This window comes from Lepidochelys kempii, chromosome 22 (assembly GCF_965140285.1).
Source record: "Lepidochelys kempii isolate rLepKem1 chromosome 22, rLepKem1.hap1, whole genome shotgun sequence".
In the NCBI taxonomy this organism is placed as follows: Eukaryota; Metazoa; Chordata; order Testudines; family Cheloniidae; genus Lepidochelys; species Lepidochelys kempii.
The window spans coordinates 7,449,895-7,470,898 of record NC_136401.1 but is presented as its reverse complement, the minus strand read 5'-3'; the positions used below and the strand labels follow the sequence as shown (position 1 = coordinate 7,470,898).

The 21,004-nt window shown below is 46.5% G+C and overlaps 1 protein-coding gene across 1 annotated transcript in view; it reads right to left on the bottom strand.

Moving 5' to 3' along the window:
• Positions 1 to 1,181: 1,181 nt before the first annotated feature.
• The window catches only part of DCPS (decapping enzyme, scavenger), a 63,581-nt gene continuing 43,758 nt past the window's right edge, over positions 1,182 to 21,004 (bottom strand). The window contains exons 4-6 of the mRNA XM_073321139.2: positions 14,192 to 14,305; positions 5,947 to 6,057; positions 1,182 to 1,609 (exon numbers count right to left, since the gene is read on the bottom strand). Coding sequence (XP_073177240.1) covers positions 1,343 to 1,609; positions 5,947 to 6,057; positions 14,192 to 14,305 — 492 coding nt within the window. The 3' untranslated portion in view covers positions 1,182 to 1,342. The remainder of the gene's footprint in view (positions 1,610 to 5,946; positions 6,058 to 14,191; positions 14,306 to 21,004) is intronic.

Genomic DNA, 21,004 nt, shown 5'->3' with positions numbered 1-21,004 from the left:
GTGAGCTACAGCTCACTTCATCAGATGTTTACCGTGGAAACTGCAGCAGACTTTATATACACACAGAAATCATGAAACAATACCTCCTCCCACCCCACTGGTTTGTCCTGGATATTGCAGGAAATTACCGTAGCAGTCAGAAGGAGATTTGAGTTGGCAATTCCACCCTCCCACAGCTCTGCCACTTGGTAGCAAGTTGCCCTGTCCTCCCCACAGACTACTGGGTTTGCTACATTCAGATTTTCATTCTGGACATGCAAGTCCCCGAGTATTCTGCCATTCACCAGCTGCAAACATTTGCAGGCGATTTCATTAAAAAGGTGTTGTGAAGAAAACCTTTCGTACCTGAACCACCCTATTTATCTGTTAGCTACAACTCTGAAACCGACCGTTGACAATTTAAATGTCAGCACTGTTAACTATTGCATTGCTGCTTATTTTAGCAGACATTAGCAACTTATGTGTTTGTTCCATGATCCCAAACTGCTCCTCAGGTGCCAAGCCCTCCCCTCCAGGGCTGGAGCACCCATGGAAAAAAGTTAGTGAGTGCTTAGCACCCACTGGCAGCCAGCTTCCCCACTCCCCCCAGCGTCTCCCCTCTGCCAGCAGCCCCGCCGATCAACTCCTCCCCCCCGCTCCCAGTGCCTTCCGCCCACTGTGATCAGTTGCTCCACGGCATGCAGGAGGTTCTGGGAAGAGGGGGAGGAGCAAGCTTGGGGGAGGGGGCAGAACTGGGTAGGAAGAGGGGGGCGGGGATTTGGGGGAAGGAGTGGAGTGGGGACGGGGCATGGGGCGGAGCGCGGACTGGGCACCCCCAGAGCAAGGAGGAAGCCGGTGCCTACATCCTAAGTGATAGGTCTGAGGCCAGGGATCAGGTGATAGCCTACAGGTTACATGGTCCTTAAAGATCAACAAAGCACCTCTGCTGGAGAGAGCCCTGCAGGTGACTCTGGGGTCAGGGGAAAGGACCTGGAAAGGGACCAGGACAACAGGATCTGGTTTACAGAAATAAACCATCTCTGAAGAAAGGGACTGAAATTCTGCTGCTGTTGGGAGCTTTATTTGATCCACTGCCCTGTGAGTCAGCCCACCAGCTTCTAGTTTGTCATAGAAGTTAGGTGAACCTTTCCGCAGAGCACAGAGGACATGATTCCATGGGACACATGGATGAACAGTCTCTGCTCAAACAACATTTTATTGATAGAAATGCAGGGAACGGTTACTACGGTGATGGGAACACAATCCCAATCCTTACAAAATTCAGTTAAAAAAAGTCAAAGACAATAAAAATAATCCATACGTAAAAAGGTAGAAAAGCAGCCCACTTCCAGTCCCTGGGATCTCAAGCTTTGCCTGCTTCCTGGAATTTCTTCAGCAAGGCTTCATCTGCCCGGAGGGCAAAGGTCAGTGTACGCTTCTGGTAGTACTGGGGGTCGAGCTCCAGATTGTCAATAACGTCCGACAGGAGGTGAGCTCTCTCCACTGAGCAGCCTGGTGCATCGTAGCTCAGAGCGGTGAAATGCACATGCAGGTGGAAGTAGGATGGCTGGTAATGCAGGTAAATCCGCAGCTGGGAGCCAGCCACGCCAAAGCGCTTTAATATGGCTTCCTGGGGAAGAAAGGGTAGAGAATTTAATCTCCCAAATAATACACTGAAAAGTTTTAGCATCATATCCAAGGGCAGAGGACTGGATAGAAGCACACTGGTAAATCCGATGACCTAGCCCAGTCTCTTGTGATGGTGAATTAACATCAAGGGACATCAGTACTACTTCTCCTTTCATCCAAAGATCTCAAAATATACAATTTCCAAATTGTACAAAGGAATTGCTGAAATACAGTAACTTGTGAGGTGGAATATAAAAGCTGAGTTCATAGTGATGCTGTGGATCATTTAGAACAGAAAGTGCAGAATACTAGCTGAAACGGCAAGGGGATGGGGGATAAGATTTAGGTAGCAGAATGCAATTACTCGACTGGAATTTAGCCAGGACAACAGGATTAATACTCCTGCTTTACAAAAAGTGCCATGGGACCTGTAATGACTATGAGGGATCAAGCCCTCAGTTCTAGGTCTTGTCTGAGAATGACAGAAGACGAGGTTTTGGTTACACACTTGTTCTCCAACGTTTTTACATATTTTCCCCTTCTCAGATTCCTGCAGAAGCAAATTGATGGACAGGGTCACGCAATACTAGATGCTTGGCCGACAGTCCGCCCAGCTGTAAATCCACCGCTAGTGTCTCTTTGAGAATTCTAACCCAGTGCAGACAGAGGCCAGCTGCACACTAAAGCTTTATTAGAGAGGCAGGAAAGGGGGGAACAGACTCCCAAGCCCTGCCCAAAAGCCTATTACCAGCCAAGCTCACTGGCCATTAGGTACATGCCTGCAGAAGAATTTAAATGGGTGGAGAACTACTTTAGGTTCAGACATACCATGCAGTGAAAACATTACAGAAAGAGCTGTAAAAACAGACTGAGATGAGAGCTTACTGCATGGGCTCTACCAGAAAGGATTTATGAAAGCAGATGTCAAGGCTGTGATGATGTCTGAGCATCTGAGCCGTTATCTAATGTTTAAAATACAAGCTGGGCGGCAAGAGGCGAGCAAGTGGGGGGAGGGAGGGGAGGTGGAAAGGGAGGAGATGGTGTCTGCTGTGGGGAAAAGCATCCCGGCACCACATAGAGAGGAGCAGGGGGAAAGGGAGGGTAGGTTACTGTTTCTCCAACTAATCTGAAGGTCACTGTGGGAGCAGAGGTGGGAGTAGTTTTGGCCACCACCCCACGCACATAGCTGAGCCTAGTGGCACATGTCCCCTCATAAATTTATTCTCCAAGGCAGATGCCTGCCCCAGCAGGGATCCCAAATCACCAGGCCCATATGTGCGGGACACATCCTCATGGGCAGGAAAGCAAAGCATGCTAGCTCAGCACCTCCCCCAGCACAGGGAGAGAGGTAATGATAGGCCAGATTCTGATCTCAGCTCCGCTAGTATAAATCTGGAGCCATGCTACTGAAGTCCCTTGAGTCTGTCCCCGCAGGGCCACCAGTGAGACAGACCCAGAGCTGCCCCCATACAAGCCCATTTGCTGAAACGGGGGTTTGCAGAGCAGACGGCTGCCTCCTTCCCATTAACTACCTCCATAATGAGGCCTGTTTGTTGTGGGGGCTGGACAACACACCCAGCATGTTTACCCTTAAGAGTGCATCCTGTCAGCTTTTGTTGTTCTCCATTCCAGACTTATCGCTCCAGTTTGCTGGGTGAGTTACAGGATCCTGTTACCAGTCGGTGTAATTAAAGCTAGAAACAGCGACAGTGAACTTGTCAGGGACCTTCCAACATGCTGCGCTCGTGTGCTGGTTGGGAACGCTAAGATTCCTCACCCCATCTTTTAATTAATCTCTGCTTTCCCTGATGCAATTACTTCCTGAATTTCCAGTGCAATGAAGGGGAAAAAGCTCAAGTCCCTGTTACTGAACATGCTATATCATGGGCCTAGAAAGATCATCAGGAGCTGAAAAATGGGCATGAATTTAGAAGCAAGTTATTAATGCAGGGGACAAACCTCCTGCGTGACTCAGGAGAGTGACTGCCCCCCAACTCCAGTGGGCAGTTTCTGCAGTTTCATGGTCATAATGCTTAGCACCTCTACAGCACTTTGTATTCAGAGATTCCAAGGCCAGAAGGGACCCCGGAATCATCTAGTCCGACCTCCAGTACGACACAGACTTGATTAAAAAACACCCCGTGACAGAATAATCTACCACAACCCTTGGTGAGTAGTTCCAGTGGTTAGTTACCTTCACTTAAGAATCTGTATCTTAATTCTAGTCTGAATCTGTCTGGCTTCAACTTCCAGCCAGGCACTGGATCTTGTTAGACCTTTGTCTGATAGATTGAAGAGCCCATCATCAAATTTCTGCCCCCATGTAGGTACTTACAGACTGTGAGATCATGTCACTCCTTCACTTTTCCTTTGGTAAGCTAAATAGACTCTAAGGCATGTTTCCCAATTCTTCTAAGCACTTCACATATTACCTAGTGCATCTGTCAGACCCTGGCAAAGTAGGTATTATCCCCCTGTTGCACATGGGAAAGCTGAGGCTCAGAGAGGGGAAGCCCATGATCACACAAGTGAGTGGCAAAAAGGAATAGAACCGCGTTGTCCTGACTCCCCGTCCCCTGCTCTAACCACTACCATCCTATTTTCCTCTCTAGAGCCAGGAGTTTCATATCTTGCAGCCACCCTTGAGTTCAGCAATCTGCAGAGCAGCAGTGAGCTTTCTCCGATGGGCCCACCCATCAGCCAGAGCTAGTGGCTCAAGCCAGGGCAGTTATAGTTACAGCGTTGGAAAGGAATGGAAGAGGAGTCTCATACAGCACATGCTAAAAACAGTCTCAATGAAGGATTGACTGGCTTTGCGAGAAGGGGTGAAGTTGGCTAAAAATCTGGCTAAAGTCTGGCTAAAAATCCCAATTCCAAGTCAGACTGTGTGTTCAGACTTTAGTGCTTCAAGCCCAGGTGCCAAGATTCTGCTCCAAAGAATGGGTAATGTCACAGCCAGGGTTACATCCATCGTCTCTCCATGGCTGTTCCATAGGGCCAACTAATACAGTGACATGGAAGCCAAGAGACAATAATCAGGTGGGAGGCTGAATTCAGTGAAGATGGACGCTGCTGCTCTAGGCCTTGAGACAGACTACCAAGAGTTTGAGCCAAGTCCACTGTAGGATGAGCTGCTGTCATCAAAACTCATCATCCCTGCATAAGAAATGCACTAGTCTGCCATGGAGAATCCTTGTCCTGGCTCCAATTCTGAAGCTGGAGGAACCTTTTTCCTATTCTTGGGTCATGTTCACAGAACTGGGAATTGCAGATTGGGTTGTCCCACGAGGAGGACACTGGTAAAGCTACGGAAGAGCACATTAGCCTTTGGAGCTCTGTGCTGTGACCTCAGGAGGGAAAGCAGGATGGCAAGACAATGAAGACTCCCTGCTTATGTCCAACGGGAGCAGGGAGATTGACGAGAGAAAACCAGAAAATGCTTCCCATGGCCCTACAGAGACATGTTACTTTCCTACGCACAGAGCCCTTATTACTGCTTGAAGTTCAAGCAGGGCCACTGTAACTCATCTGGCCTCTAGTGAATAAATCTTGGATCACACTTAGATTTTATCTTTTTCCTTTGCAGTTTCTCCCTCTAGTACAGAGCACCACCAGGCACGTCATATACAGTGACACAACAGGCCTTAGGTGGTGTCCAGCAGGGCTTCCACATTCATGCATAAATTAATATTTACCTACAATTTTCATCCCCAAGAGCTTCACAAATAGCACTCAGTATCACTGGAATTGCAGCCACCTCTGGGGTAGGAAGAAACATGCCAGGTATGCAGTAAAGGCAGAGCTCTTTCAAACTGGATCCTTACACTTCTAAGCCATTTCCTCCACTCTGTGTTTCCATTTGGGTAACAGCTGCTATGGGGACCCCATTTCCAACATCTGGTCTCACAGAAAGAGTCACCTCTTGTTTTCTCAGTGACATCTGATAGCAGAAAATTAATCATAATCAAATTACTGTCCCCAGCAGAATAGGAGCGGCTGGAGGACGAAACTGTAAATGCAGGCCCAGAATACGTAGGCTGGTGGGTATGAAACACTCCAGACAAAACCCCATGCGGAGAGATTGTGGCATATCCAGACACTTTCCAGTCTGCTCCCTGAGCAAACAGCTGTCATGACAGCCCAGGTCGATTCCCTAAAACCTCACTAGCGGGAAGCCAGCATCAGCAGGGTGAAGTTGGCTGCTATTCCCTGCTAATGGGAAACGAGGCAGTTCCCAAACTGATCTTCCACAAGTAAAACAGAGACCCTGGTGGGTGCTTATATACTAAGGTGATGAGGGCCATAAGAAGCCGGATAGATAAGTGACATAACACCCACCTTTCCTTCTTGCAAGATGTTCCTCAGCAAAGGCAGGTGCTCAGCGGTGAGGTCTCGCAGTGACTTTATCTCCCGACGGTGGCAGATGGCTATCAAGTACAGGTCATCTAGCTGCAGAGACAGGACCTTGTTACCACCAAAATATAACATTAAAAGCAGCTGGAGATTCTAGGTCTTAGAGCTTCACGGAAAATATAACTATACTAGTGCAGCTATGAGAGGGGTCTTGCCCCGTATCGATACGGACTGTTGTCATCCATTGCACTGCCACCTAGATTGGGCTGAATAGTATCTGTGAAACAGGATACTAGAGATCTTCCCCCCCCATATACTGGGGAATGATTTCTTTGTGAATGGAGTTTCCCTCACTGTTGAGCCAGTTCTATACTTGGTCAGATACCATTAATCAACATTTTCCCCCAATCAGTAAATAATGTCTTTGCAATTCCCCCCGCATCGTTTGGCCAGTTCCGCTGACACCTTTGTTATGGTAAATGGAGCAGCTAAATAAAACCTAAATATGATATAGTGATGTAGGATCAAATCTTTACGATCACGTCTTCTCTCTTCTTCCGTCCTTTGACAAATCTCTCTTTGGCCTTGAATATTCATACTTTCCTGTTGCTAATATGCTTAAATGAATTAGCAAATTGAATCACCTTTCACAGTGACACTTACTGCTTTTGTAGCACCTTTTACATGAGTATCTCATAATCAGTTTTAGAATGTTAATATCAAGTCCCACATCTCTGTGAGGAAGACAGTGCTACGATTGTGACGTTCCCCTCTGGTGTTATCTGGACCGGTGATCTGCTAGGTCACTCCAATCCTTGACTCTGGGAGCCAGCCTTACCCTGCTCTGCTGTGAGAACCCCCACTCCCGGGCTGTTCACGCGCAGCCTCTGGCATGTAAGCTGCTCCCAGCTACTTGCAACCGAATGACACTAGTCAATATCTCCAGTCCCAGACATAACCCTAGGAACCTCCATCTTGCAGTGTCCCAAGGGCCACATTGGGGTTGCAAAACTGTATGGAAGGCCCGGTAGGGAAGACTGTGCCTCCCCAAACAGCCTGTCCCCCACCCCCATCCGCCCCCTCCCAGTTCCCACCCCCCGACTGCCCACCTCAGAACTCCCCACCCATCCAACCCCCCCTGCTCCTTGTCCCCTGACCGCCCCCCTCCCGGGACCCCCTCCCCAACTGCCCGCTTCCGGGGCCCCATCCCCCATCCAACCCCCCCCCCCCGACTGCCCTGACCCCTATCCACACCCCTGCCCCTGACAGGCCCCCCGGGACTCCCAGGCCTATCCAACCCTCCCCCGCTCGCTGTCCCCTGACTTCCCCCGCCCCGAACCTCCACCCCATCCAACCGCCCCGACAGGCCCCCTGGGACTCCCACACCTATCCAACCACCCTCTGCTCCCTGACTGCCCCCCAGGACGCCTCACCCCGGCCCCCTTACCATGCCCCTCAGAGAAGCATGTCTGGCAGCCGCGCCGCCCAGCCGGACCAGACATGCTGCCATGCTGCCCTGCAGGAGTGCGTGGCCCCGTTGCACAGAGCGCTGCCTGCGTGGCGGCGCGACAGCAGGGGAGGGGCCAGGGGCTAGTCTCCCCGGTGGGGAGCTCAAGGGCTGGGCAGGATAGTCCCACAGGCTGGATGTGGCCTGCAGGCCATAGTTTGCCCACCTCTGGGCTGACTGGTTGCCCTTCAGCCATGCTCTCCCCTTTCATCAGCGCTTCAGTCGCTGGGTGGTGATGTCTGTAGATGGAGGTGGAAGAGAGAGGAAGAGCATGGCAAACGTCTCTCCCTTTTATCATGTTCTTTTTTTCTCTCTTGGCTTTGCTCCCCCTTCAGGGTCAGTCCCAAACTGGCCAAGGAAAGGGGGTGACTCACTCGAGAGCCCAACAGATCCTTTGTTGCTGCCTAGGCCAGTGTCCTTTGTTCATAGAATCATAGAATATCAGGGTTGGAAGGGACCTCAAGAGGTCATCTAGTCCAATCCCCTGCTCAAAGCAGGACCAAACCCCAGTTCTGTGAGGCTGGGCTGGATTTGTCTCATACATGCCTGATGAGATGTAAACTGCCCCTCTGTTCCTGGCGAGTTTTGCCTGGGCTTCTTTTAAGCCATGAGGACACATTTTCAGCCTCATAACTATATACATGAAATTACAACTATAACATCATTATAGCAACACTGCTCGGTGCATCATGAGCCTTCCGAAGACACACGACATAATAAACTTTGCACTGGATACCACACAATCATACATAAGGATGAACATGGGGGTGCAGGGTGTTCCCCCGAGATATAGAGTGTCAGGATGACTCCCATTTTACAGCTGGGTAAAACGAGACACAGACTTGCCCAAAGCCAGAGTGAGGCAATGGGAGAACTGGAAATAGAAGTCAGGAGCCTAGATTCCCAGCCATTTGCTCAAAGCATTGTCTCTCTGCAGGACAAGAGAGCAGTGTCCCCCTGAACAGATGTTAAGGAGATTTTTCTAAGAATTCAAAAGGACAAAAGCGTAACTTTTTATTTCAAAATGGAAAGGTCTCATGTGTTTCTGCTTGAATATTACAAATTGGGCCAGTTTCCAATCACTCTGGTTCTTGAAATAACTCATCTCTCAAGAATTAATGAGTCAATTCACAATACCAGTGTAGTGAGCTACATCTCATCTACAGAATTTGATCAGCCAGGCTTCCAGCATTGCCCAAGGTACTTGGTGAAACAAACATTTGATCGCCCTTATGGACACAGGTCATTATAAATGGAAAGAAACAAAAATCTTTTTGGCTAGGTATTACATACTGGGTAACGCACATACACAGATGTTCTCTCAAGATTCTTATTGAGTTTCAAGGGCTGTACTGGTCATAAAATCAGTTATAAAGTTCTGATTTGTCAGAACATACATACATACTATTATTAATTATTATTTGTATTCCAGCAGCCTCATGAGACCGCAGCTGAAATTGGGGGCCCATATAGAGCCATACCTAAAACTCCGTCTATATTCTGCATGTTTTCTGCCATGGGATGACAAAGCTTTACACAACACAGCTTTTGTAGCACATTCTATCAGCTGCCCAATGCTTCCAAAGTGTAATCCTTCATGTATGCAAACATTCCCTTTCTGTAGGGTTCTAGAGCTTGTGCTCCTTGTACTGAGTCAGCTACTCTCTAAGGTACGGTCACCACATGTGTGTATAGAACAAATAATTTAGATATCTAAGAGCCTCTCTGCCTTTTCGCTGTTAAAATAATTCCACCTGGCTATTCTGAAAGAGCAGTTTATTTGAGAATATGGCTCTCAGGATGCCTGCTCAGACACCCAAAGCATGACACTTCCAATCACATCTTTTCGTTTCCAAGGCACAAAGTGATTTTCATTTCTCTACATTTATTTATCATTCTCAGGCTGACCTAGTTAGCTCAGTGGGTTCACTTTATAGCTCCTAGACAAGACAGAATATTATTGAGGCTTATTAAAATCACCCTGGGATCCCTATTGGACCTGGACTACAGACACAAAGCAAATCTCTCTCTTCTCCTTAGAACAACATCTGTATGTTGCTGTTTGAAATAAATAAGCCTATTGCTAAAAAGGCTCTGGATGATGTAATGTAAAACATTTCAGGCAACGCCTCAGGGCTCTTGTGGGTTTGAGAAGAAGTGAATGGTTAGAGAGATCTCAAACATGCTTTTAGCAGCATGTTTAACTAAAACGCATTCCTCCATGCAAGCCAAAAAAACAACTACTGTATTTCCTAGGTATCAATTTACTCCCATTATATATGGCCTGGTGATCCTGGAGAAGAGCCTTCTAATCCAAACCTCAGCAGCTGAAGTGGATAATTAGAGACACTTCCTTCACTAGTTCAAATACTTGGAAAACTCAGCTTGTCCATGTGGGAATTCCCATTTCCCTGACATCACTGGGCTGGAACAGAACTTCACCCACAATTTCAATTTGAAAGGTACAATTACACAGGGAGGTCTGTAGCTCTGCCCACTTGCCGCCCTTGGTGAGTGGTCAGAGCAAAGATAATCATGCAGACATGTGTAATAAATCAGTGGCCACACGGAGTCTGTAACCATCCTTTACAGAGCATGCTGTGGCCAACCGGTGTGGTCTCACTGAAGTCAATGCAGCGGAACCATTAAGAAACTGGCCCTATGACTCCTTAGGCTTTATAGATGTCAGCTAGGAGAGAACTCAACCTGCGTAAAGTCCAAATGCCTTAACCATGGAACCTGCCCATTATCTGTAATCATGCTAAGGCTTATAAACTCTGTGGGTCCCCAGCTGCTAGAGAAAGATACAATTACACACAACTGGGCAGGTCTAATTCTCTCCAGCAGAGCAATAGCCAGCACACTGCATGCCCACATTGTGGGAAAAGGTCATGCAATATGTACACTGCACAAACAGCTCCAGTCTTCTCTTTACACACAGAGCATGCAATGTTTTGGAAGACTCTAGCCTTGCAGATGCTGAAGCCTGAAATCATAGTTGTAGATATCCAGCAAGAGGGGAAATGCACCTCCATTGCATTATTTACGTGGGGAGGGGAAAAAAAAAAGAAAAGAAGAAAGATTGTGCAGATTTCACATTTTGACAGCGAGGAACGCTAGCACCTTCTGTTCACTTTATTGAGGTCACCGACATTCAGAACAATTTCAAAGAGTAAAAACAAACAAACAAACAAGAATTCCTGCTGCAATCCACCAGCCTGAAATAATTAAAATCCACCCGTGCGTCATCCTCAATTAAAGGACTACGTTAGCGGAACAGGACCCTGCTGAGCAGGCTTCTAAGTCCTAGCCCAAGAGATGCTTTGACAGCTTGGGAGCCATGTAGAGATGACGTAATTTAATCTAGTGGCCTAAGGCTCTGGGATGGAGCCTGCCGAGTGTGCTGATCGGATGAATCAAAATCAGACAGTTCAGAACAGATGAGTGCTTTGAAGGATCACTGCTGAAATGGTTGTTATGACAGATAGCAAGTTTAATGCGATATACTCCTTGTAGGACTCGAGATGCACTGGACTCCAACTCGTTCGGTGTTTTTCAGACTGTAATTTATTTACACCGGGTCTCTATCTTCCCCTAGATATTCTCTCCTGACTGCACATCCCTGAACTTCCCACAAGTCACCTGATCTGAAGTTCAAAATTCTGCTCTTTCTGGGGGCAAGACTATGAACTGCATATGTAACCTGCTGACTGCAAGAGAGCATGCATGCACTGAAGTCTGTACAAAAGGCTCTATGATGCGTGTTTTCTTTGTCCTGACTCTATTCTTTTCCTCCCACTTCTTAGGGGATGTCCCTGTTGAAGCTGCATTGTCTCAAAATAAAATAATTTATTATTTGTCTAATGCCAACAGTGTCCTAAGAATTTGAGGGCAATTTGCAATGCTAGAGCGACTTCCATCCAAGGATCCCCAGGTGTCTTGCAGACATTAATGAAACTAAACTTCACAATACCCCATGCAAGGCAGGCAAGTGTTATCCCCAATTTTAAATAAAAGCGGGGGGGCCGGAAGCCCAAGCACTTTTGGAGCTCATCCCCAAAATGTGCATTAGGAGGAGGCTGTCCAACTGGGCAGAAAGCAAGTGAGAACACAAGTGCTCTAGTGAGGGGAAAGCAGGTGGAAACTGGCCCTCGGGGAACCAAGGGAGCGGACATTATGAGGTGTCCACTTTGAAGGCCCTGGGAGGTAGTGCAGTAGCGAGGAAAGGCAAGACAAAAATGGCTTGCCTAAGGCACCAATACACATGGGATGAACCTGACTCCAAATGGCCCTGTACTTGTTCAAAGCCATTCACAGCTAGGGACCAATCCCTGGTTCATACAGGGCCAAAGACAGTGTTCATCGCTCTTCCTGGACGGGCTCTCAGCTGCAGGGAGCGGCTATGAATCCTGGGGGGATCTAGATACTGGAGATGGAGTCTAAACAGCTTCCTTGATCTTTTTGTTGCCTCAGTGAATCATTAACTAAGGCAGCCTTTACACATATTCTATGGGTTTTTAAATCTCAGCAGCTACTCTGTTACCGACAATTTCCATACGTGCAGATCACTGAGCAGAAAGGGTCCAACGTCCTGTACTAGCCTCAAGCTTTCTAACAGCTCTCATTCCCCTTTCTAGCGTCTGAAAAGAGCAGAGGCCAGAAGACAGAATTTGCATTAAAGAAACCAAACAGAGTATCCCATAGTTTTAAAGACAGTGGAGACCTGTGGGAACAAGCGGTATTTTACGCCTGCCAGTATTTGGCAATGAAATGGAAGGGCTCACACTGCTTGGCCTTCTGCTTGGTTTTTTAAACGAAGGAGCAGGAAACAAGGAAAACAATACAACCTAGGTATCACCTGGCCTAAATATCTGAACTGGTTCCAATGATGCTGACAAACGAATTTCTCTAGAGCAGAGGTTCTCAACCTTCTTCTTTCTGAGGCCCCCCCCCCCCACATGCTATAAAAGCCCGCGGCGCACCTGTCCCACAGTAACTGGCTTTCTGCATATAAAAGCCAGAGTCGGCATTAGGGAGTAGCAAGAAGGGCAACTGCCTGGGGCCCCATGCGACAGGGCCCCCCCAACAAAGCTACATTGCTCAGGCTTCAGCCCCGGGTGGCGGGGCTCAGGGACCTGGGCTTCAGCCCCATGCGGTGGGGCTTCGGCTTTCTGCTCTGGGCCCCAGCAACTCTAATGCTGGCCTTGATTGGAGGCCCCTCTGAAACCTGCTCAAGGCCCCCTAGGAGGTCCTGGACCCCTGGTTGAAAACCACTGCTGTAGAAGAACTCATATCAGCACTTCTAATCCTGGCTGGAGTCACATGTTTCCGTTCTAGAGAACTAGAATTCATGCTTTTCGGAATTCCTAGATGAAAATATTTTCACCAGGGGAGGGAGGGATGGTTAATTATAAATAAAAAGAAAAGGAATACTTGTGGCACCTTAGAGACTAACCAATTTATTTGAGCATGAGCTCATGCTCAAATAAATTGGTTAGTCTCTAAGGTGCCACAAGTACTCCTTTTCTTTTTGCGAATACAGACTAACACGGCTGTTACTCTGAAACCCTTAATTATAAATAGCACTTTTCATCCTGAGATCTCAAAGCACTTGTCAAAGTTGGATAAGTATCACTATTCTCATTTTACAGATGGTGAAGACCAAGACAAAAAGATTAAGTGTTTTGCCCAATGTTACACAGCAACTCAGTGAAGAAGTCAGAAATAGGATCTCCTGACTCCCAGTCTGCTGCACTATTTGCTGGATCACACTTGAATATAAGAGTATAAAGTTATTTTGCAGCATTAACTCAGAGTGCTCATGAGTTACTTTCAGTCCTGGTGCATATATTTAATAAAGTGGAACAACAGAAAGCCTTCCCCAATTTAGCCTAGTTAAATATTCTGAGGATCAGAAACCCAAGGCAAAATCCTGGCTCCACTGAAATGAATGGGAGTTTTGCCAATGATTTATATGCAGCCAGGACTGCAACCTTGTTATTTTGAGCTTTAGGGCTTAAACTCCATTTATTTGGTCCCAGGTCTTGCAGTTTTTAGACCACAAAAGTACCACATTAAGCATATTTGGTATAAGAGCAAAAAATGTGAGTTAAGAACCACTACGTTTAAGATTATAGGCTGGACTAAGGTCTGTGAATGTCAAGATGTGCAGAAGAAAGAGTATTCATTCCAGTAGTTAAGTAGTTGCTTATGAGATGACTGTGTGATACAAGCTATGACAGTAACCTTGATGCAAATGCAAATAGTTAAACACTCTAGAAAGAAGGAAAGTTAATTGCATCAATTAAAAGGGACACTGTCAGGTTGATTTATGTCTAATATTTAAGTTTACAAAAATGAGGTTTCACAAAATCTAAAAGTCAATAGAAATTTGTCAGGAAAAACAAATAACTTTGGCTTTAAACATGCCCTGGCAATGTTTGGATAGGTGCACAAGAACCAGAAGTTTACTAGTAAGTCACTAAACAAAAGTGAAACTGGCCAGTCTGTTCTCATTGTCAAGCAGAGTGAAATGTAGTGTTACATAAATGATACATAATTAACTAACAACACCATTAACGATAACAGTATATTTAATTTTTCAACCAGCAGTTTTAATAATTTCAAGTGTTGTTAAAAATACAGCTAAGGAGGCTTCTTGTGTGTAACTTCAAAACAGGCATTGTCCCTTTAAAGAGCTAGAGGATCAAATGAGAAGCTAACCTGTTTCTGATTCCACTTAAAATCTGGAATGAGAATGAAACCATTGGAAGAATCAAGGTTTTCGTGGATTATTCGATCAGCCTCAGCCTTCTTCTCCAGGATATTATACACCCACTGGAAGAAAGAAATACGCAGTTTATAAAGACAGCAAAACAAACAAGCGCTGCATCCTTCACCTCAAGATCTTAGATTAATTCTGACTCACTGCAAATGGAAGCTGCACTTGGATTTTAAAAAGAACCAAATAATTTTATGGCCAATAACATTTGTAGTTAATGATCCATGAAATAATCAAATATGATCCAGGCCATCAGCTGATCACTAGAGAGATCAGGAGGGAATTTTTCACATACGTACAGAATTGCACAATTGACTGGATGAGTTATGGGAGATTTTTGCTTTCCTCTGAACCATTGAGGGAGATTTAGGTTAGATGTAAGGAAAAACAAACATTCTAACTGTAAGGATAGTTAGAACAGGTTACCTAGGGAGGTCATGGAATCACCCCACTAGAGGTTTTTAAGGACAGATTAGACAAAAACCTGCCATGGATGGTCTAGGTTTACTTGGTCCTGCCTCAGCACAAGGGAATGGATTAGATGACCTGCTGAAGTCACTTCTAGCCCTACTTTTCTATGATTCTATTAAGTATTGACCACTGCTGGAGATGTGATACTAGACTTAGATGGTTTAATCCAGTATAGCAAATCTACATTCCTGCGTGAGAGAGCTTGGAAAGAACTATCCCTGACAGGATCACTGATGCTGTGAAACAGCTATTGCTGAAGCACAGCTGTTTAACGTGGCTGGGAAGAGTTTATCTAGGGTATTCAATGAGACTAAGGGTATGTCTACACAGCAACTAGACACCCGTGGCTGGCTCATTCTAGCCAACTTGGGCTTGCGGGGGTTGGCCTTTGGGGCTGTTTCATTGCAATGTAGACTTCTGGGTTCGGGCAGGAGCCCAGGCTCTAGGAACCTGCAGCAATGAAACAGCCCCTCAGGCCGAGCCCCATGAGCCTTTGCTGTGTAGACGTACTCCAAGGTGTTTGGAACAGGCACTCTTCTCTTACTATGAGTTTTACAGCATGTAACACAATGGGGCTCTGATTCTGATTGGGGGCTACCACAATAATAATTCAAAAGACTGCCAGTTGCCACAGAACATGCTGTGTGTTAGAATATGGTTTGCTCCTGCCTGTGTGGCTAGACCAACCTATTTTATAACCAGGTTAAAAAAAAAAAAAGTGCATTCGCCCTGGCTTTGAACAAATTGTGATCCATCCGCCCAGGCTATACCAAATGGTTATAACACAGCTGGTCTTCCCCCACGCTAAGCCACCATGCTTTAACACGGTCAGTTTCACAGGGCAGACAGGTTCTGTTAGTGCTAATATCCATGGTCAACGTTTTATGCCATGGTCATTCCCATTAATTTCTCTTTCAGGAGGTTTGCAATATGGTACGTGTGCGCGTGCTGTGTTTTGCTAAATGACTCCGTGGTGGTTTTGCTTGTACCTGACACCTTCAGTAAATAATCTGTAATAAGAACGGTTCTTTAAAAAGGGAGCTGGGATCTCATCACAGCAAGACTCAGCTCAGAGGCAGAGCGAGCGAAGCACGGATCTTGACTTCAGCATGGTGCAGCGTGGCGGCCACCCCACTCCAGTCCTGAAGGGGTTAAAAGCAGCCTTGGAGAGTGTGGCTGGGAACAGCTAGGTTGATTGGGGGAAGCAGACACTGCTGGGGCCACACCCCAATCAGTCCACAGCTGGCCCTTATAAGAGGGCTGTGGGCCAGAAGCTGAAGAGTCTCACTCTAGCCCTGGAGTAGGAAGGGCTAGCTGCCTGAGAGTGAGGGACCTTAAGCAGAGCAGAGCAGTGCTGGGGAAGGGCAAAGGGAGCAGGGGAGCTCCAGACTGGTAAAGGCCCAGAAAGGTACTGGGGCTGCAGAGGGGCAGCCTGGGAATAGGCAAAGGCAGCAGGTCCTACCCTCTTGCCAGTGGACTCTTTTACAGACTGCAGTCTGCCCCAGGGAAAGGGGGGCTGAATGACAACTGGCAGTAGCCACTGAGGCAAGGTGGGTTTAGAGGGTTGGGGGTTCCCCTGGGAGGGGAGACCCAGAGTGGGGGTACTGCTGGGGCAGAACCCCAACGGAAAGGGGCACTGGGGTCCGGGAGGGACACAGGGCCAGCAGCAGGCAAGACACCGGCCTGCAGAGGGTGCTCCGAAAGCTGGAAAGAGCTAATTCCCAGATGACCAGCAGGAGGCACTGCACCAGTGAGTCTCACCACACTACAATGGCTTTTGATACAGTCTCGCATGACTTCATAAACAAACTAGGGAAATATAGCCTAGATGGAGCTACTAGAAGGTGGGTGTATAACTGGTTGGAAAACCATTCCCAAAGAGTAGTTATCAGGGGTTCACAGTCCAGGAGGGCATATTGAATGGGGTCCTGCAGGGATCGGTCCTGGGACTGGTCAATATCTTCATCAATTATTTGGATGGCATAGAGAGTCCACGTATAAAGTTTGCAGATTATACCAAGCTGGGAGGGGTTGCAAGTGCTTTGGAGGATAGGATTAAAATTCAAAATGACCTGAATACACTGGAGAAATGTTCAGAAGTAAATAGGATGAAATCAGCAAGGACAAAGAGGTTTTTAAGGCCAGGCTTGAGAAAGCCCTGGCTGGGATGATTTAGTTGGGGTTGGTCCTGCTTTGAGCAGGGGGTTGGATTAGATGACCTCCTGAGGTCTCATCCAACCCTAATCTTTTATGATTCTATGAATTGCAGAGTACTCCACTTAGGAAGGAACAATCAATTGCACACATACAAAATGGGAAATAATTGCCTAGGAAGGAGTACTGCGGAAAGGGATCTGGCGGTTATAATGGATCACAAGCTAAATATGAGTCAACAGTGTAATGCTTGCAAGAAAAGCAAACATCATTCTGGGCTGTATTAGCAGGACTGCTGTAAGCAAAACATGAGAAGTAATTCTTCCATTCTTCTCTGCACTGGTAAGGCCTCAACTGGAGTACTGTGCACAGTTCTGGGTGCCAGATTTCAGGAATGATGCGGACAAATTGGAAAAAGTCCAGAGGATAGCAACAAAAATGATTAAAGGTCTAGAAAACATGACCTATGAGAAAATATTGAAAACATTGAGTTTGTTTAGTCTAGAGCAGAGAAGACGGGGGGGGGGGGGAACTACACATGGTAACAGTTTTCAAGTACATAAAAGGTTGTTACAAGGAGGAGGGGAAAAATTGTTCTCATTAACCTCTGAAGACAGGACAAGAAACAATGGGCTCAAATTGCAGCCATGGAGGTTTAGGTTGGACATTAGAAAAAACTTCCTGTCATCGTAGCTAAGCACTGGAACAAATTATCTAAGGGAGGTTGTGGAATCTCCATCATTGGAGTTTTTTAAGAACTGGTTAGACATACACGTGTCAGGGATGGTCTACTTTTACATAGTCCTGCCTTGAGTGTAGAGGACTGGACTAGAAGACCTTTTGAGGTCCCTTCAAGTCCTATGATCCACCAAGGCCTGAGGTTCCCTGCAGTCCCAGGAAATTGATCATGGACACATGGTGGTATCTGCTGAGCCCCATCCTTCCTCCCAGTTCCCAGCCAACACGCCATGGGGCTAATTCCATGGTTTACAAAATGTGAACTGCATTCAAAAACAGTAACTCCTCACAACTACAGCTGAGCAGCCACCTTACTGAGAATAGGGAGCTAAAAAATAATCTGAGACCCTAGCAAAGGAGATATCACCATGCCCTTCTATTGTGTTTTATACAAGGACCATAGATCTTGTCACCAGCATCTCAACTTCTACCAGTGAGGCATTATCCACATTTTATAGAGGACGAAACGGGACCTCCCAAGACTGAGAGCAAGTGAGAGCTGGGAATAGCACTGTTGTAATAATTGGGGCCTGACAGGCCTACCCCAATTGTGAGCCCAGCTGTGGATAAATGGCTACAAGTTTATAAAATCACCGTTCTAGTCACGATAACAATTGTTGCTGGAGAAAAGTACAAAAGGGAAACTCCATTAGTCCAAACAAAAAGGTTTGCTGTTATAACTCAAGGACTGCATTAAGATCACATCTGGTACACAGAAGGAGTGGGGGACCAGAAACCAATGGACCAAAATTTGTTGTGTATGGAAATTGGACAAAATAATGAGGGGATGGGCTATTCTTCCCACCATTCCTTTTTCAGGGCCTTAAAAAATCCTAGAGGCTGCTTGCAAACAGGTGAACCAAACGAAGCGAGGTTTGGCATCATGGCTGCCACCCCCAGCAACTCCTGGGGCCCCGTGACACTACTGGACCTTCATCATCCTGATCCTGAAAAGTTTCTTGACCCAACTGGGCCAGAGACAGCGACCCAGGGATCACTGCCACCTCCAACGGCTCCAGCTAAATCCCAAACACCACCTGGCATGAGAGACTCTGGATCCTGCTTGTCACCTGCTCTTTCATGTGTCATTTTCCTTTGCTTTATTTCTTCTCTTTCCAATCGCTCTCTTTTTTGCCTCCTGTTTAACAAGTGTCTGGCTTAGCCAGCCAAAGCTGCATATTTTGCAATGCTCTGCGCCTGTTACTGGAAAGGCAACTACAAGTAATGCCTACATAGTCTGAGGCTGGTACAAGTTTCCCAGATCTTGGAGTGGTTGAGAAGACCCATATGCTGTACCTGTGTTCCTCCAGCAGTGAGGCTGTAATTGAGAGCTTCACAGACAGAAGCTGCATTTTCTACCTTTGCTATGCATTTCTTTCCCTTTGTGTGTGTGTTCGTCTCGTTTCATCTTAAAGGAAGCAGGATTAGACTTTAACAACAACAGCAAAAACAGCACCGGGCCAGCTCAGCGAACGTCTCTTTTTCCCTCCTGAAAAGGACAGTTTTCACCATCTTTGATACCATTTAACTGACTGTCAAGACAGGGGGGGTTTCCCTTATAAAAATTCCTTACAGCTGAAGGGAAAGGGAGTAAGAGCTATTGGTTAAAAGGAAAGCCTTATTTAATAACTTTACATTTCAGTAACAGTTTTTCCTTATCATAGAATATCAGGATTGGAAGGGACCTCAGGAGGTCATCTAGTCCAACCCCCTGCTCAAAGCAGGACAAATCCCCAATTTTTGCCCCACATCCCTAAATGGCCCCCTCAAGGATTGAACTCACAACCCTGGGTTTAGCAGGCCAATGCTCAAACCACTGAGCTATCCCTCCCCCTCCTTCTTTTTCTGTATCTTTAATAAAAAGTTTAAAAGATTTTTAATGGTGATTTTGCCATGGGACTGCGCAGGTCAAGGTCGCTGTACTTGAAACCCTGAACCAACTTTAACTGTTATGTTGTATCGTGGGGGTTGTGTTAACACCATTGACTCTCTGGGCCCATTCCAAAGAAGTTAACACAATGGCATGCCCAAGTCTAGACCTTGGCACCTGTTTTAACCACAGGGAGTCAACAGCAGAGCTGAGTACAGATGCCAGGAGTCTTCACATCCCCAGTCACCAGTTTTAAATGACCACCAAACACTGCCTTTAGATTGGGGTCCTGGTAAGCCGATCCCATCCTACTGCTGCATTGCGTTAGTCCGTCAAAGAATAGGATCATTTCAAAATGAAACCCTTCAGCGGTTTAATAACACAAGTGCCTAAGGCATTCCAATACCACAGTGAGGAGCAAGGGATACATGCTCAGACAGATCCATTACATTGGTCTCCCAATGCCGATTAACCCGTATGACAGCAAGAGAAACTGGCCTGCAACCTTGGAGACTAGACCCCACTGTTAGTGCCATTCTAATGTCACCTTTCAAGTAAGCCGGCCACTCCCCACTTCAGAACTGCAGAGCTTAAGGCAACAGATGCAATTTGGGGCTCTATAGGGCATCTTTCATACCCTTATACTGTGCACATGCTTTCTACGAGACTGTCAGAAGAAGAAAAGCCTCTGGGTCAGTTTAATAACCCTGCGTGAATCTATGGCACGTGACAAACATCGGCCAGTCCAGCTACATAGAGTGTGAGGAGGGGGGATCCCTGTCGAACACAGCTGTGCTGGCAAAAGCCAATACTACTTCCTGTGCTTTTCACAGTATAGCTTATTTCATTCATGCGGACTGGGATAAGCTAAACAGACCCAAGCGCCTGGTATAAATTGCGTCCATACAGGAGCGCTCTTCCAGGATAGTATATTGATATAGCTACACTGCTCAAGTGCAGACATGGCCTAAATCAATCTGCAAACTCCATTTTGTTTTGTGAATGCCATTTTGATTGTAAGACCACACCATGCCTACACATTTGCCTTTTACCTTACATCTTGTGCTGGAACCTCCAAGGTGGAGTCAGGAGAAATTCCTATACCTAGCAGAGAGCTAAAAAAGGAAAGCTATTAACATGGATGATCTTTCATTGAGACAAAAGATTCCAAAACAATGAGCTGGTCACTGCCCAGGAGAACCTGTTTCACCTGATAGGCTTGTAACCAAGCAATGGATCAACTGAGGAGGGCCTAAAGCAGCGCAGGATGGTCATCTGACAAAGGAGACTGGAACTTTATAAAAAGGACTTCCTGGAGCAAGGCCAGAGCCAGAAGCAGATAAGGTTAAGTAGGAGAAGAGGAGGAATCCTGCACCCCCTGAAAAGACATTCACCAAAAAGCCACTGATCAAATGTTAACAGGCTCTTGGATTGGGGAGGAAACTGAGGCAGGGATTTGCATGTATGTGTTATTTTTCCCATAGATCTGTATCTCTCTTGTGCCATCTTAGAGAGAGAGAGT